Here is a 15,849-nt window from a genome sequence, read left to right on the forward strand (position 1 = left end):
CTGATTGATAGACTGGCTATCTCTCTCGGGTCAAACTGGTTGACTGTCTGACTGTCTGACTATCTGACTCTGCATACCTGACTTTGACTATCTGACTATCTGACCATTGGCTGTCTGTCTGTGTTACACAAAAGCAAAAAACCTCCCTCTGAGATCTCACTATTACAAACAAAGGAAAAAGCTAACGATAGCTACCGAGTACTCGTACATGGCCTCAATGGGTCTCTCTCTCCCCCTCCCTCCACACTCGCGCTCGTGTGTGCGTGAATGTATTTGTGTTTGTGCAAAAAGAAAATAACCTCCCCCAATATACCTAGGTATCGTCCAGTAAATCCGAGAGTTCTGCCCTCATCTCATCACATCATTCTTTCCCTATCCGCTTCCGCTTCAGTTTCCGCTTTCAACTTTCGCTTCACGGACTCTCTCCTCCCGATCCACCCAGGAGGATCGTCACAGCCTCGTCCCATCCCCGTCCATTCACAATATCCATGACCGTCCTCCCCGACTCGTCTCTCGCTTCGAGGTCGACACCCCCTCCCCTCTCCACAAGGAGCTTCAGGATCTTGGCGTCGCCGTTCTCGACAGCCTGCAGCACCGCGTTCCAGCCCCGGTACATGAGATTGATGTCGGCGCCTCGCGCGAGCAACATCTCTAGAATCTCGGTGTCGCCGTTGCGGAAGCGCCGAATGGCCTTGATGATGGGGAGGTGCTCGCCGGGGGCGTTGACGTCGGCGCCCGCCTCGTCGAGCAGGAAGCGGACAATCTCCTTGCGGTCCTCTCGGATGGCCGTGGTCAGAGGCGAGAAGACACCGCCGTTCTTGTCTTCGACGTTGACCCCGGCTTTCAGCAACAACTTGATGCTCTCGAGCTGGTTGGCGACCACGGCCATCTCCAGCACCCCTTTGACTGCTCTGGGGTTGGACACCGAGGGCAGAAGCTTGCGCAGGATCTCGGGTCTCTTCACCGCCATGCAGATGGGCCAGTCCTGACCTCTGATCCCTGGGTCGGCGCCGTTGGCGAGGAGAATGTCGACAAAGTCCAGTCTCTCGTCGCGAATTGCCGTGGTCAGAGGCGTATACCCTTCAGCGCTCCGGTCATTGGGGCTGACGTGCTGGTCGAGCAAGTACATGAGCGCGTCCTTGTTGTTATGGGCCACTGCTTTCTCAATGATTCCTTTGGGCTTGTGCAGGTTCGCGCCCGCCGCGACAAGCTGCGGAAGCAGATGCGTGCGGTCGTGAGTCACGCACTTGAACGTCGGGTATTCCGATGCCGTCAGGTTGGGATCAGCTCCGTTGGCCAGGAGCAGTGACACCAGCTCACCTCGATTGTCACGAATGGCAGAACAGAGCGGCGTGTACACACCATCCTTTTTGGCGTTGGGGTCGACCCCAGCTTTGAGCAATGTCGTGACCGACTCCAGGTTGTTGATGCTGGTGGCCAGTTCCAGAAGCCCGGGACACTTTTTGTAGTCAGCTCCTCTGGAGAGCAGCAGCTGGAGCGCCTTTGGCTGGGAGATCGAAGGCCACAACAAGTGCTTGGGCCCAGGCAAGTTGGGATCAGCCGAGTGATCGAGGAGGAAGATCATTATGTCGATCCGGCGCGCCTGGATCGCTGTGAAGAGGGGCGTCTCTCCCTCGCCATTTTTCCCGTTCACATCACTGCCGTAGTCGACCAGAAGCTCGGCCAACTTCTTGGGGTTGGTTTTGTTGATGGCCTTGTTGAGAAGCGTATTGCCATCGGCAGTGTTGAGGTTGGTGTCTCCACCGTAGGTGAGGTACAGCTGTACAAAGTCCAGCTTGTTCTCCATGACGGCCAGAGCGAGGGGGCATTCTCCCTCTGGGCCGGCGGGAAGATTGGGGTCGGCTCCATATTTCAGAAGCATTTTTGCGGCTTCAAGAAACGACAGCTCGGTGGCGGACAAGAGAGGACTGAATTTGAGCCTGTCCAGGCCATTGGGATCGGCTCCAAAGAGGAGTAAGAGCCGGATTGTCTCGACATCCTGGTGAAGAACGGCCTCTCGGAGAAGGTTGACCCCGTCCTCGCCGTCAGGAGGGACACCGCAGTCGAGCAATTGCTCAATCATCTTGTGCTTCTTCTGTTGAACAGCATTCAACAACGACGATTTGAGGGCGGCAGAATTGGCTCCCGAGGTTTGCTTGGGTGTCCATCTCGGGACAGTCGCAGGGTCGGCTTTCACGCGCGCAATAGGCGACGAGTGCTTGTCCAGACCGATCTCGTGAATCATATCCTCGATCTGGGCGAATGAATCGGCTGTTTTGATCGAGACATGGTCCTCGCCGACGACCTCGGTTCGAGAACTCTCACTGCTCATCATTTGCATCTCTCTTTCTCTGTTGGCGGAATTGACCGTGAGCTTGCTGGACCTGGTGCTGGGGGCTGGGCGGCTGAAACTTTGCCTCTGGGGAATGGCAGTCAGGGTATCCGGATCCTCGCCGATACGTGAGAGAAAGTTGGAGTCTGATGTGCGCTCGGTCAACGGAATAGACGGGAGTGGTGGCAGAAGATCTGGTGCTTCTGAAAGAGGAGGAGGCGCAAGAGCAGGAGGCCTGACAGAAGTCGACGGGGTGTGCCTGATGCTGGGCCCCATGCGCTCGAGGACGGCAGCCAGACCCGTGTAACCAATCCCAACAGAGGCATCAGCCTTTGCGTCGCCGAGATACCATCTGAAGACCATGGCGCTCATGCCCAGGGCATCGCGGCTCTTCGCCAGCGAGTCCCGCATCTTGTGGATGTCAGTGTCGGCGAACATCATGTGCCAACCTTTCCTGAGCTTGCCCAAGCCGCCCTTCTTCTCATACTCGAGGAACTTGATCAGCATCTGGTTCAAGACGATGAAGTCGTCATTGGCCTGGCGAAACTTTTTGTCGAGTTCCTGTTGCATATCACTGGGGAATGAACCGTGCGAGCGCGAAGCCTCGGACAGACCTGCTTCGATGGAGCACAGGACGCGACAGATGTCGAGGAAGTTTGTGGCCAGCTCGCGGAAACCATGGGGAGGCTCCTTGACACTGCTGAGATACTCCAGCATGCGCACCGACACGCTGTTCCCCAACGTGGTCGCTCGGTTACAGAGGTCCAGAAGAGACTCCTTCCCCTTTTTCGGCGCCATGGCGAGAGGCTGAGAGTGTCACGCGCACAGTGAGTCCTTTTGATCTCAGACGGGAAGAGAGGGGGCAAGGGGAGAAACAGGTAAGTACCTGTCTGTTATAAACAAAACATTCAATGGATGGAGAAAGAAATCGAGATGTCTTTCGGGTCAATAGGTATTCTGAAGGGGGGTAGGGAAGAAAGGCGGACACAGGATGAGGTTCGCACACGCACGTCTTTATTTCCCATCATTTCCCATTTCCCCCCTCCTCCTCCTCCTCCTCCTCCTCTCTCCTCGTATTCGAAAGCTGAAGAGGGACCAGAAGATTCGACACACGGGAAAGGGAAACACAGTCTCTCCTCAAAATCCACTTTCTCAGACGAACTACTGTTGACGGTTCGCGGCGGTGACGGCGGCCCTTTTGCCCCCTACCTACCTAGGTAGACCCTAGGTCCCGGGCCCTGGTTCCTGGTACCGCCATAATGATAATAATAATGGCATGCAGCAGGCAAGCCAATCCCATTGTTGGAAACGGTCAAAACGAGCCTACCTAGGTACCTACTTCTTGGTTGCTTGGTGCCTTGGGAACTGACTGGTGGTACGTAGCACCAAAGCAAAAGGCAATAGCACGAGCACAAAGCACGAAGCCACCAACAACCAAAAAAAGGTTCCTGTCCCACTAATACTAGGGCCACCAGGGCTTTCTAAACAGGACCGACTGGTAGATCCTTGAACTTTAGTTGGTCACACCTGCCCCGAGACGATATCTGAGGCAACTACTCGGTACTTGGACGAGTTGCCCAGGGACCAAACTAACTCTGAGTAGCTACCCAGCCAGCCCACAAAATCCTCCCTCCTCCAGCCAGGGTTACATCTATTCCCTTTTTGGGCCAGTGGGGAACAAGCGGAGGGACAATGGACGAGGGGTGAGGGACGAGAGACGAACCAGACCGGCCAGGAACCAGGGTGCCGGGGTTCAGAGATGCGACGGAGTAGGGATGAGGTCTAGGTACGAGTAGGTAGTTCAATCGTGATGAAGAATGGATGATCTACCTACCCATGTAATTCGGCAACCTCAGGATCTCTTCATCTCAATATGTACCTACGAGTACGCAGGACCATGTACGTACATGTACGTGCACAGTGACATTGTACGTACTGCATCTGTCATATGCCATATGCCATATGCCACATGTCAGTGCCATGTGCCAGCGGAACACCACACAGACTTTATTCCGAGCACTATCTTTCTCCCCCCCAAGAAACTCCAGACATCCAAAAAAAACGTGGTTGGCAGTTTTTGACAATTGACAGTTGGGCACATTTTTCTGGTTGTGGGTCCTTTGGTCCTGACGAACTCCTGGGGGACTCGGGAAGGGAGAGAGGATCCCTGTTGATTATTGAAGATCCTGCAGGCATGGCCGCATGCAAGCCACACGGACACGAGCATAAATTAGATTTTTTTTTTCTTCCCCCAAGTGATACTAGGTTCCAGAGGTACCTCGTGCAAATGAGTACAATGATCAAAGCACACACGGATGGGTAGGGCAGGTGAATTCATGCTCGCCATTATTGCCACTGCCAATCCCCGTATTTTACGTACAAATTCGCTCGGAAGCCAGAGACGCCAAAAAAGCCATCGGCGCTCAAAACTACTGCTAAGAAAGGTACGAGGTTCTTTACTTCTCGTGAAGCCGCTCGATTTCGATTGCGATCCCGATTGCGATTGCGACTCCAGGTTTCAAGGGGGAGCCGACGCATAGCTCAAGCGAGGCAAAGGCGCCACGCTCGCTCCCAGCTCCTATCTACTAAGCTCGAGAACGCCTCGAGACCAGTGTCTGGTGCCTGGTGTGCTTGTCCAGCTGTGCATAAACCTTCGAAATTGAGAGGGTCTTATTAGTTATTATTGAGACGTGCAGCTGGATACGATAACAATGGCTTAGTTGTGTTGATAATAAAAAGTAATAATGACTGATATGCCTCCTTTGAGTGAGTTTTTTCAATCTCTTCTCTTTAATCAGGCAAGTTTCCGCGACATGGATCTGTGTGTGTACGTACATAGATACGAGGTGCGCAGGACACAGGAGTCAAGACTCGGGTCGGGTATACGTACCTACGAGTCCTTGTCGTCATGAATCCATACCTATGGAGTAGGTAGTGCTCCGTGTGTTCCGCGTGGTTTGTTCATCATCACTACTACTAGGTAACGCGGCGTGCGCGGTTCCAAGAGGCACCGGCATAAAATATGGTCAAGTACGAATACAAGGTACTTGGTAACCTCGCAGGATGAGCTGGATGGTAGAACATTCCTCCCACCCAATTCGGCACAGAAGACGTATCCACCTCTTCCTCGCATTGAATGTCACAGACAAAAGACGAGCTCGTGTCCAAGCAACCAGTCCTGTGTCTCTGCACGAGACCTCAAAACTACTCATATGGAACCATTTTATGCTGGGTTATCCTGGCGTGCCTGGCGCGTCTGGAGAGGAACAAGTCTGGAACAGACGGCGATCCACCGTTGTCAAGCCGTCGAGACGGTCAAGCTGTGCCTGAACTAACAAAAGTCAAACCCAATCAACCATTCTGGATACAGCATAGATCGCGTGGACGTGAAGAAAGAGAACTCAAAACACCTCCTAAAATCAGGCCCCACCAACTGATCCGGGGGAAAGAAATGGAAAGGAATATTCCCATGTCTTGAGGTCTTGGGGGGTCTTGGTCTCGTTTGGCCAGGATTGTCAGTGGCTCAATTGCCAGGATTTGTTCAAATCTTGCAACAAGATCAGTGGCGTTTTCTTTGGCCCGATCCTTGCGAGTCGTGATGACCTTGACCGTGCGGACTTAGTTACTCCAGAGTCCAGACACGGAGGCGAGGCGGACGGGATGGTTTGGGGGGTTTCGATGATAAGGCATTGAAAGCTGGCCATCGTGGCCATCCTTGCCAGACTTGTGTAGAAGCATCTTCTTGTCTTTACTTCTCAAGGCTAAAGGCCCAAGGTTCAGGGGTCTGCCACATACTTGTACTACTAGGTAGGCATGAAGTGTCTCTGAGGACGGACTCACTCGCTTGTTCGAAGGGCAGGGACGTACCTCGTACTTGCCTATAAAATTGATTCTCGTCCCTTCCCTTTCCCTTTCCCACTCCCAAAAAGCATGGCAAAATGATTACGAGTACAAAAACCTTGATCTCGATGCCTTTTCTAGCCCAACGGGTGGATTCTGACTCGTATCTCGATTTTTGTCTTTGAACAAGACGGAACAACCATCTCGTCCCTGACTCCACTGCTCCTTCGGTCCTCCCTAGGTCCTGGCACTGGTACTGGCACTTGCACTCGTCCGTCCCGGCGGTGCCGTAGCAATAGCATGGCATGGCACCTCTCAAGTAGGTACCTAAAACCTCATGGCCTCGGCGACGGACACTGCGTACAAGAACAGACGCTACTCTACGCAGCGTAGCTCCCCCCTCCCTCCCGCTTCGACAGTCCGTTCGCCTTGCGTGTTGGACTTTTTTTGGTTTGGGTTGATTTGGGCAGAGGGGGCGCGGTTTTTTCACTTCGCCCTTGTTTTGAAGACAAAAGCGTGCTTGACCAAGTGCCAAAGTGCTTTGTTTTGTATACGAGAAGAGGGTCGCTAGACTGGCACGGGCACGGCTAGTAGGTCTTTCCCACTCATTCCTCCCCAGCTCCTCGAAGACATCCAGCTGAAACAGTTTTATCTACTTGGAGATGATGACCATGTTCATAAGTTGCATAGGTAGTGAAAGAATTGCATCCCTTCCCTCTACCCTTTTTGCTACGTAGACGAGTGGCAAACAAGCAGAAAAAAAGGGGAATCACAGGAATCACATCTCCGCCGGGGGCCCTGTCTGTGATCGACAATCGACAAAAACGTGTGCCACACACTCAAACACGCACCCAAGGCACAAACCTTGGTCTCCTCGGCGAGTCGGTACAATAATAGGTTCCCCTCTTCATCCACATATACTTTACAGGGATACCCTTATACTTCAGGCCGTGTACGAGTTCTATATGTTGTATGTACTCGATACTCCGTACCTAGGTATGCACTCACAAATTCATGCTCTGACCCCTAACTACAAACACCCCTACATAGGTACATACCTAGGAGACCTAGCCCCTTCTACTTGTACCTACTCTAAGCGCGGGTCACCAGTGGGGAGGGGACTTCGTATTCCGCAGGCTGCTTACCCTCTGCGCGGCCCGGATGCTGCATGAAGAAGGAACAAAAAGCATGGCGCCTCATGGCACTTGCATGGTGGCAGCGTGGGTTAGAGCTCTGAATCTTATTAGTAGGTCCCTAGGGAGCCAGCTGCAGCACCTAGTCTGCTAGTAGTAGTTGGTCGTGGTAGTTGGGCGGATGGTGGTGGTTCTGGTGGCTTGGTTAGCCCAAGTACAAGTACCTGCCTCGTACTTGGGCATCCTGGCATACTGGGGCGATAGGCAGGTACTCCGAGGGGTCTCCAACTCCAACTCCACCGCTCAGCTCAACAGCCACGACTAGGAATTCCTGTGCCGAGTAGGCACCACAGCCCCTATGTAAGTACTCCGTAAGTAAGCATGGTTCTCTCTGCAAGCGACCCCAACCCCAGACTTTGTCAATTTCTCTACTCAGAGTCGTCCGAGGGGGGTACACGCCCCGATTCCCGAGCACGTACAAGTACGAGGCACAAGTACCGACTACTAGGTACTCTTAGGGAAGGGACTTGGTTGAAGAAGGGCTGGCGCGGGCGCTGCGGGTGGTCACCGCCCGGATCGGCGATTTGAGGCTTTTGCCATTAAGATTTGATCCATGATTTTCCCCATCTCGCTCGGCTCTCACATATTGTACCCAGGCAGAGGGAGGGGTTCACAGGCTCTGCTCTGAGGTGTTGAGTTCGTGTGGAAAGCAAATCTCCAGAGTCATGATGTAAACGATCGAGAGACATGACGTTCAAATATGAAGTGCTGCGAATGCTGGGTAGGCTTGATGACGGTGGTGACGCAGGGATTGGTGATTGGGTTTGTGGCCGAAAAGAAAAAGGTAAGAAGAGAAAAAAATAAGCAGAAAAGGAGAGAGAAGATGAGGTGATGTCAATACAGAGAGACAGACAGACAGAAACAGAGGGACAGACAGAAAGACAAAGAGAAAGAAAGAAATCTCAATTTTGTTTATGTATGGTTGTGTTCAAGGGGAGACAGACCATCGACCATCAGATCATTGTGAAACCTGTTGAAAATTGACATCGACAACAACCACCACCACCTTCATCATCGCTATGGCACCTCGAAGCCGCGCCCTCCAAACCCTCAAGCCTCTCTTCAATCCCTTCCCCTCAAAATCCCTCCAGACTTCTCGGATTGCACCAAGACACTCCCAAAGAACCTATGCGTCCACGTCCACCCGCCCCAACGTCCCCGGCACATACAACAGCAGAGTACCACTGTAAGATCCGCCCCCTCTACACATATACACAAATACAGACAGAAGGGTCTATTATACAAACGTTCTATGCGTGAGATTTAACGCAAACGCAGAATCGCAATCGGCAGCGTTCTGGCCTTCGTGCCCTTCTACTACCTCTTCCACAGCACCAAGCCGGCCGCGTCGGGAAACGCCGCCATCACCGAGGCGCGGAGGCAGGGTGATCCGTCGATAGAGTATCGCGACCCGAGGGATAGTCCGGTCAAGACGCTGGAGCAGCAGAAGAAAAAGGTGAAGGCTCAGGGAGGGGGGAAGGGGGAGGGGCAGGGGCAGGGTAAGTGAGGCGACAATGACGATATTGTATGGGCGATACCGTACTCGGTACAGGGTGAGAGGGTCTGCATGACACACAAACAGGGCAGGTGGAGAGAAAAGGTTTCGAAGAAAAAACAAAGGGGGGGAGTTTAGATTGTGAACTCGGTATCTATTGGTACAATGCATGCTCCTTGTAACAGGACGTCGAAGCTGCTAAATTAGACATGGTCTTCCCGTTTGTATACATGGCATGGAACTTTATTGTCGAAAAGGCCATCTTCCCTTCTCTTTGGGATCGATAACGATAACCGCTTCCACTTCTCCTGCATGAATCAACTCGTCAGCTGGCAGTGGATAGATCGTGGCTCCCATCGGGGGATGCGCAGTCGCAAAATCCAGTAGGGGAACAAATTCCACGACTCTGATGTAAGGCTTCATGGAATCATGGAGGTCGATCCCAGTGGACCGCGACGGTGGCGGACCACCTTGTTGGGGATGTGTATGACCTCCGCAGAAAACCTCTCCATCAAGTTCTGTGGATGTTGTCGAGCGACATTGGCTTGACTTTAAGACTTGGGCCAGCCTTCACCATGGCGTGGCCACAATCGGTCAATCACCAGCTCAAGCACCCTGGGACCAATGCGGAATCTGCGCTTCGATGCGAGATCTTCGAGACGCTCCATGCAGAGCAATATCCGACCAGCGGCGAAAGACTCGTCGAGATAGACAAGCTGGTCTGTCGCGCCAAAGTTACGGGGAGACGATGCGATGTGAGTGCAACGTTCCCACCGCCCTCTCCATAGAACGGGAGAAGCCTCTGAAAGCGTCGTGTCGTGATATCTGGGAAGTTTCCCCCGGGCCGAAATCGGCACCATGGACCGATCTGTCTGGACCCCTCACGACTGACCGCACCATAGTCAGTAAGATGCTGTGAAATTCAGACCCCATCGCTGGCTCGAAGCCGACCACCAGCGTTGGAGCTTCGGTGGGAGTGAACGCATGTCGGTGCTGCCATTCCTTCGATATCGTGGCCATTTCCGACAATGCTCGGCCTGGCCTGGCCAGCCAGCGTCTGTCGTGGGTAAATCAACTTACTCCTTCAACTTGCTTGGTTCATCATGTCTTTGAACATGGCCGACCCTCACCCTCCGCGATTGTTGGCAGATGCGAGAGCAGTGCAGGCACAAACTTGCACCCATCAGGTTCGACGACGTTGCAATCCAAAAACCCGTCCAGGATCGAGCGAACATCTTCCCACGACGACAAGTGCATCCGCGCAGCCAGGAGGGAGAACTGGTCGCTGAACCAGGTCTCATTGTCGCCACCCCTCCTAAGGCCCAGGTGGTCATGTTCAGCCTGCGCACCGACGTACAGCGCCCACAGCCGCGCGTTGGCGTATTTCATCGACCCCGTAAAGTCCATGACCGCCTGCTCCTTTTCGAGAAGCTGCCGCGTCAGTCTCCGCAGGGGCGTCTTGGTCTGGTACATTTCTTTTCCGAGGAGGGTCTCGTCCCCGGCGATCAGGCGCGCCCAGTAGACCGCGGTCAGGGCGAGATAGGCATTCTTCTTGTGACGGTGGGATTGCGCGTCCTTGCCTCCATTCGACTCGAGAAGGTCCAGCGCGTACTTCAACAGCCGCGTGTGCTTGACCAAGTGGTTCGAACACCACCACGTAAACACCGCGGGAGACAGTCCGTCGCCTCTCTCAGAACCGTGTCTCCAGACCGCAAGGCTTTCGCGCTCCTGGACGAACATGTCCATGAGAAAGTCGTCTTCAACCGAGGGATCGAGAACCGTAGAGAACGACAGTGGCAAGGCCGCCAATTCCTTCCTGCCTTCTGCCCACGGGATCTTGAACACCTCCGGAATCCAGTCGTCATAGTCGAGAACAGGCTTGCGTAGGAACATGCAGCACGCGCAGGCTTCATTGTACATGAAGGATCGCAGGGACGTGATGTCGACGTGCCCGTGTTGGCTCTCGTACTTCAACGCCCGAGACAGCATTGTGGCATGGAGCCACGCCCCGTCCGCGTTTCCGGCTTGCGCCTCGGCCATATACAGCGTTATGACATGCCAGTAGTTCGACTGCGAGACGAGTCCCGAGCCCCGCTGTATCTTCCGGAGGAGCATGGAGGTGCTCTGGGAACGGAAACGGAGGCTCTGAACGGCAAGCTCGGGGTTGTCGGTGACGTTGGATGCGACCTGTGCCCATCGCGCGAGAAATCCCAGGGCGCCTCCCTTCTCATTCAGCGACCGGACGACATCTCTCCAGTCGTCCATGGCGGCGTCGAGCGTTCTCCATCCGTCGGGACCGGTGTGATATTGGGTTGGTATGACAATGTCCCGATAGAATCTCAAGATGTCGTTGACTCGTGGGGATATTGGCACGGGATAAGCGTTGAATGGATCGGAATTCCCTGAAAACAGCTTGACATCACACGCGATAAACCTTGGACTTGTATCCGAGCTTATCAGAGGGTCCGAACTGTATGAAAGGCACGACGAGGCTGGAGAAGTGCCCTGTAGAGCAAACATCATCAGTATGTCAACCAGTCCTGGCCGCGGAACGTGTCCTCACCGACCACTCTGAGCGGTCTTCCTCACTCTCAGAAGATTGTTCCCGAGAGCCTGGTGTTGTCGGCAGTATTACGCTCTTTCTAAGCTTTAGGGCGGAATCGCGTCTCTGCCATGGTCGGTATCGTTGTTGGATGTGGCTGAAGACGCGCTGACGGTGGGGCTGCGCTTTCATGTTCCGCGCATCATGGTTGACCCAGAGCAGATCACTTGGGAAGCCAGACTTGGGTGTTGATGCCTCGGCCATGGTGGGGATCTCATTGTATAGACTCGCAGTCATTCGAAAAAAGCTTCACCTCGGATAGTGTGAACTGTGGAGTTGGGACGAGGATGGCGGGGCCCTGTACCAAGTATCTGCTGTATTCTTCTTCTAGCTGAAAACCTGGCGAGAGATGATGTTTGTCCCAAGATTTATTTGGTCGAGATGTTTTAGGGGGAGCTTTCCCGATGCGTACATCGCCTGACTCGCCTGCTGACTCCTCAGGATTGGCCTTATCGCCGCGTTGTTCGCTTGGGAGCAGGGGCCGAAAGTCTGAGGAGCATTGCCCATGCGCCTGTAAACCCCTGGAACATGGCTGAATGTGGTTGGGGATTACACCATGAGACCACCTTTGCGTGGATTTCCATGGCTTCGAGACGCTGCATCTGGCGCTTTTGGAGCATGGCTGGGCTCGGCACTTCGTATATGCTGAGTAACTGATGATAACTACCAGGTATTGGATTGTCGCAATTGGGGCGGCACAGCTTTCTGGAACAACCCTGGAACATATCTCCAGACAGGAGCCGATTCCTCGAAGCCATATTGTTGCTTTAAAACAAGGCATGGCGTTGGGGGTGTCCAGTCATCTCTCGCTTCCCTGTTCGTTTTCGTTAGACAGCGGAGCCTTGCTCGAATGCTGAGTAGATGGCTGATTGTTCGAGACAAGTGTGATGGAGTTTCTTCTGACAGCTGCCACAACTTCACTTGAGACTTGATGCTCATACACGCTCTGTCCACGCACAGCTAAAGGATTCTGCGTCGAGGCTGATGTGTGGACAAGTGGGGATGGCTTTACCCATCGGGCTATAGGCATGAGTTCGGATCGTGCCTGAAGTTGAAAATGCGGAACGTTCAACACATCACCGCACGGGAATTGACTCTGGGAAGAAATAGATGGGGGGGTTCAACGGATGGTAGAGTGGGAATGTCAGGCAACCGGGCAAGCAACAGTCCTCGGCCCCAACACCACATACCACCATGCCTGGTGGAAGATGACGGGCAGTAGTGAGGCTGGAGTGACATGCAATGCAATAGTATGTGATGATACGTATATAAATCACCCCTGCAGATATATCCCTTGTCGGTACTCGGTCCGTGCTTCTCTGTTTCAAGACTGATATCTGCTGACACTCCCAGTGCGCAGATCTCTGAAGAATACATAACATGGTTCTTTGGCGCCGGTATCTCCTTGCTGCTCATACGGCGGACTTGCGCCGCGTGAAGACTCGTTTCAGTCTGCTGCTTTTCCCTTCTGGTGGCGTCTCTGTCGCTTCAGCACTAGCCGCAGCGGAATTCTCTCTGGACAGGTTCGTGGCACTCCCGTTGTGCTCGTCCAGGGTTGGAAGTTGAGGGGCCACCGTCGCTCTCCTCTGGTCTCGCACACTCTTCTTCGCACCCCGGGTAGTCCCCTGTTTGCTGAGGATATCATCCACAGTTTTGGTGCCGTAGAAACCTTGTAGTTGTTCGTCGTTCTCATAGTACAGTTTTGATTGGGCCCATTCTTTGAGAGCATCCAGGTAAGCTTGCTCGGAGGGGAACCCTCGGTATCTCTGGTCAGTGACAAGTGTGTCAATGGATTGCGCCGAGAAAATGCTCGCAGGTCGCGACGACTGTGTCTGTGACTGAGGGTCCCGGTCGAAGGTCGACTTTGGCTCCTTGATTGACATGATGGAGAAGCGCCCCGAGATCACGCAAGAGCAGTATGGCTGATGAGATGCGAAGAGTAATCCCACTTTCGAAGAGGTATCTGGGCGAGTTGGACGTCAAGAAGGGCCGAGAACTTGTGAGTGTTGTAGTCACACCACAAGTAGCGTCTCTTGCAGGTCACTCGAACTAAGTATATTTAGACTTTGCCACTTCTTCTTGACCTGTCTCTTTGTCTTTGCTGTCGTGGGAGAGACCGAGACTATTATCCGTGATCTCCTACCCCTCGACCCCGCCTAACAGAGGCAGCAGAGCGGTGATCCCAGAATTAGAGGGCGTCATCGATTCGTGTACATAGTAGGATGACCGGCCATTTCCCAGGGACGGGCGGCCGGCTGCAAGGTGATGGTCGAGGATGAAACCAGATAAGAAATATTGCATGCCCAGACATGCCAATGCTTGTGAGCAGGACACCCACGTGTAGCATCTGGGGCCCAGCACATGACACGCAGACTTTACCAACTGTAGGATGGATCCGAAGCCGCGGTCGTCCGGCATAAAAAGGAAAGAGTCTCCAACAGTGGAGTTCGACTTGTGTGGTACACCATATCACAATGTACAAGGTACCAGGTACTGTATGTACGCTGGCATGTACGTGAAATATGCAGTGACCAGAGGATTCAAATAGCCCGCAGCCTGGAAAACGTGAGGCTTTTGGCGTAGATATCCATACGAGGTACCCCAGGTCCGGGTCTGTGAGAGATACTGAGAGTTTCACTCTCGCTTAAGCCCGATTTTTCCAATGTTCCTCAATCCCCAGAGACTCACTACAAGGGTGCTCGACGTCACAGCTAAGCAGAACCAGAAGGCTGCTCTATATCCCTCCATCAGAGCCTTTGGCGCCTGTTTATCTTGATAGTCGGACTGCATGGTGATACTTCCGGCGATAACAGCAGACAGAGCAAGACCGACGCTTTTGCCAATCTGAGCCACAGTGTTGAAGACTCCTCCTGCCAACGCCTGGGTCTTTTCTGGAAATGCGGCAGTGATAACCAGGTTCGAAACAGTGAAGAGAACGTCTGGTCCTATGGCGTTCAACGCTATAGCGGGGAAAACATATTCCCAATAAGGCGCACGGACCTTCATGATCGCGACGAGAAGGGGTGAAATGGACGAAATGGCCATGGTGATGATGACAGCCCAGTCCGCGCGAACTTTATGCACCGCCAAACCCATGATAATATTTGTGACTACACCAGCAACTGGAGCTGGCAGGAAGCGGAGAGAGGTCTGTGTCGCGCTGAGGTGCTGAACATCCTGAAAGAAGAAGGTAAGTAGGGTTTCGGTGGCGTTGAATGCTCCCCACGCCAAAAAGACGTCGATGCAAACGCTCGTAAAGATCCTGTTACGCCACAGCGAGTTTGGAATGATTGCTGGACGATTGAGCTTCTCCTGTCGGCCAACCCACAGGATGAATGCCGGGATCAGAGCCACTGCCGTCGACAAACATGCTATGTTGGTGGGAGACTTTATGCTTGAAACATTGCCAGTCAGGACACTATCTTCTTTTAGTTCGGCCTTCGAAATCGTCATGTGGATGGATACTCACGCAAACACGTAAGAGAGGAGACCTAGCGCAGTGCTGAGGATTAAAGCCCCGGGCCAGTCAATATCTGTCGCCAGCCTTCTGATTGACAGCTGTGTTGGCTGTGCCGACTTTGGCAGACCGGTGACAGCCAATGCGAAAATGACAGCATTGATGGCGGCTGCAATATAGAATCCGGCACGCCAACCCGGGCCATCAGCCAAGATACCGCCCATGACAAGGCCGATGGAGAAGCCTACAGGCTGACCAGCACCCATCATTGCAAACGCAAAATTGCGACGACGCCCGTGAGGGAAATACGACGTGATTAGACTCACGGCTGAGGGCAGACAAAAGGCAATTGCAATGCCGGCCAGGGCGCGGAAGAAGAGGAGCTGCAAGCTGTCCTGCGCTAGTCCACATGACAAGGTAAATGCGCATTGAAGTAGGCACCCTAGCAGATACATGAAACGATTGCCTACCACATCGGCTACAGCTCCAGAAAGTATCAGTGAGCAACCGCAGGTTAGAGCATAGATTGACGCAGGCCTTCGACGTATAGTTAGTCTCAGACTGCACAGGGTATTCAGTGGACGGGCGAGTACCATAGAAGAACCGAGTCTGGAAGATGAAGGTCTTTGGCCAGTGTTGGTAGAGTCACGGTTACCAGCCCAGCCAGGAGACTGCTGATGCCCGTAACGCCCGTCACGGACACAAAAATCACCGCTGTTGAGCCCTTCCGCAGAACAGGCTGCTGCGGCGAGGTTTCAGGAATCCTCTCAGACAGAATGCCATCATCATCCTGGGCTATTGGTGGCTGCGGCGTAAGCAGGGCCGAAGCTGGAGGAGTGAGTTCGATCGTGGTGGTTTTGGACATTGTGGAAGCAGGCTATCCTCGTCAGGTTACTGTTTCTGCTACAACTTTCAGTAAAGTAGACTGTG

At 53.4% G+C, this 15,849-nt stretch overlaps 5 protein-coding genes across 5 annotated transcripts; 1 reads left to right on the forward strand and 4 right to left on the reverse strand.

Annotated features, from left to right (window-relative positions):
- Window positions 1–412: 412 nt before the first annotated feature.
- AYO20_02323 (hypothetical protein) lies at window positions 413–3,130 on the reverse strand (the record flags this gene model as incomplete). The annotated part of the gene is made up of 1 exon (XM_022640627.1): window positions 413–3,130. The coding sequence occupies one exon, from the start codon at window positions 3,128–3,130 to the stop codon at window positions 413–415; it is 2,718 nt and encodes a 905-aa protein (XP_022503276.1).
- A 5,254-nt stretch (window positions 3,131–8,384) lies between these two features.
- AYO20_02324 (hypothetical protein) lies at window positions 8,385–9,147 on the forward strand (the record flags this gene model as incomplete). Its single annotated transcript, XM_022640628.1, has 3 exons — window positions 8,385–8,551; window positions 8,644–8,821; window positions 9,046–9,147. 3 exons carry the CDS (start codon window positions 8,385–8,387, stop codon window positions 9,145–9,147), a joined length of 447 nt encoding a protein of 148 aa, XP_022503277.1.
- Window positions 9,148–9,961: 814 nt separating this feature from the next.
- Window positions 9,962–11,666, reverse strand: AYO20_02325 (hypothetical protein; the record flags this gene model as incomplete). The annotated part of the gene is made up of 2 exons (XM_022640629.1): window positions 9,962–11,365; window positions 11,424–11,666. 2 exons carry the CDS (start codon window positions 11,664–11,666, stop codon window positions 9,962–9,964), a joined length of 1,647 nt encoding a protein of 548 aa, XP_022503278.1.
- Window positions 11,667–12,874: 1,208 nt separating this feature from the next.
- On the reverse strand, window positions 12,875–13,345 carry AYO20_02326 (hypothetical protein; the record flags this gene model as incomplete). Its single annotated transcript, XM_022640630.1, has 1 exon — window positions 12,875–13,345. The coding sequence occupies one exon, from the start codon at window positions 13,343–13,345 to the stop codon at window positions 12,875–12,877; it is 471 nt and encodes a 156-aa protein (XP_022503279.1).
- A 751-nt stretch (window positions 13,346–14,096) lies between these two features.
- AYO20_02327 (hypothetical protein) lies at window positions 14,097–15,784 on the reverse strand (the record flags this gene model as incomplete). The annotated part of the gene is made up of 3 exons (XM_022640631.1): window positions 14,097–14,880; window positions 14,932–15,456; window positions 15,513–15,784. The coding sequence occupies 3 exons, from the start codon at window positions 15,782–15,784 to the stop codon at window positions 14,097–14,099; spliced, it is 1,581 nt and encodes a 526-aa protein (XP_022503280.1).
- Between the last annotated feature and the right edge of the window lie 65 nt (window positions 15,785–15,849).

Source organism: Fonsecaea nubica, assembly GCF_001646965.1.
Source record: "Fonsecaea nubica strain CBS 269.64 chromosome Unknown Scaff10, whole genome shotgun sequence".
Lineage (NCBI taxonomy): Eukaryota > Fungi > Ascomycota > Eurotiomycetes > Chaetothyriales > Herpotrichiellaceae > Fonsecaea > Fonsecaea nubica.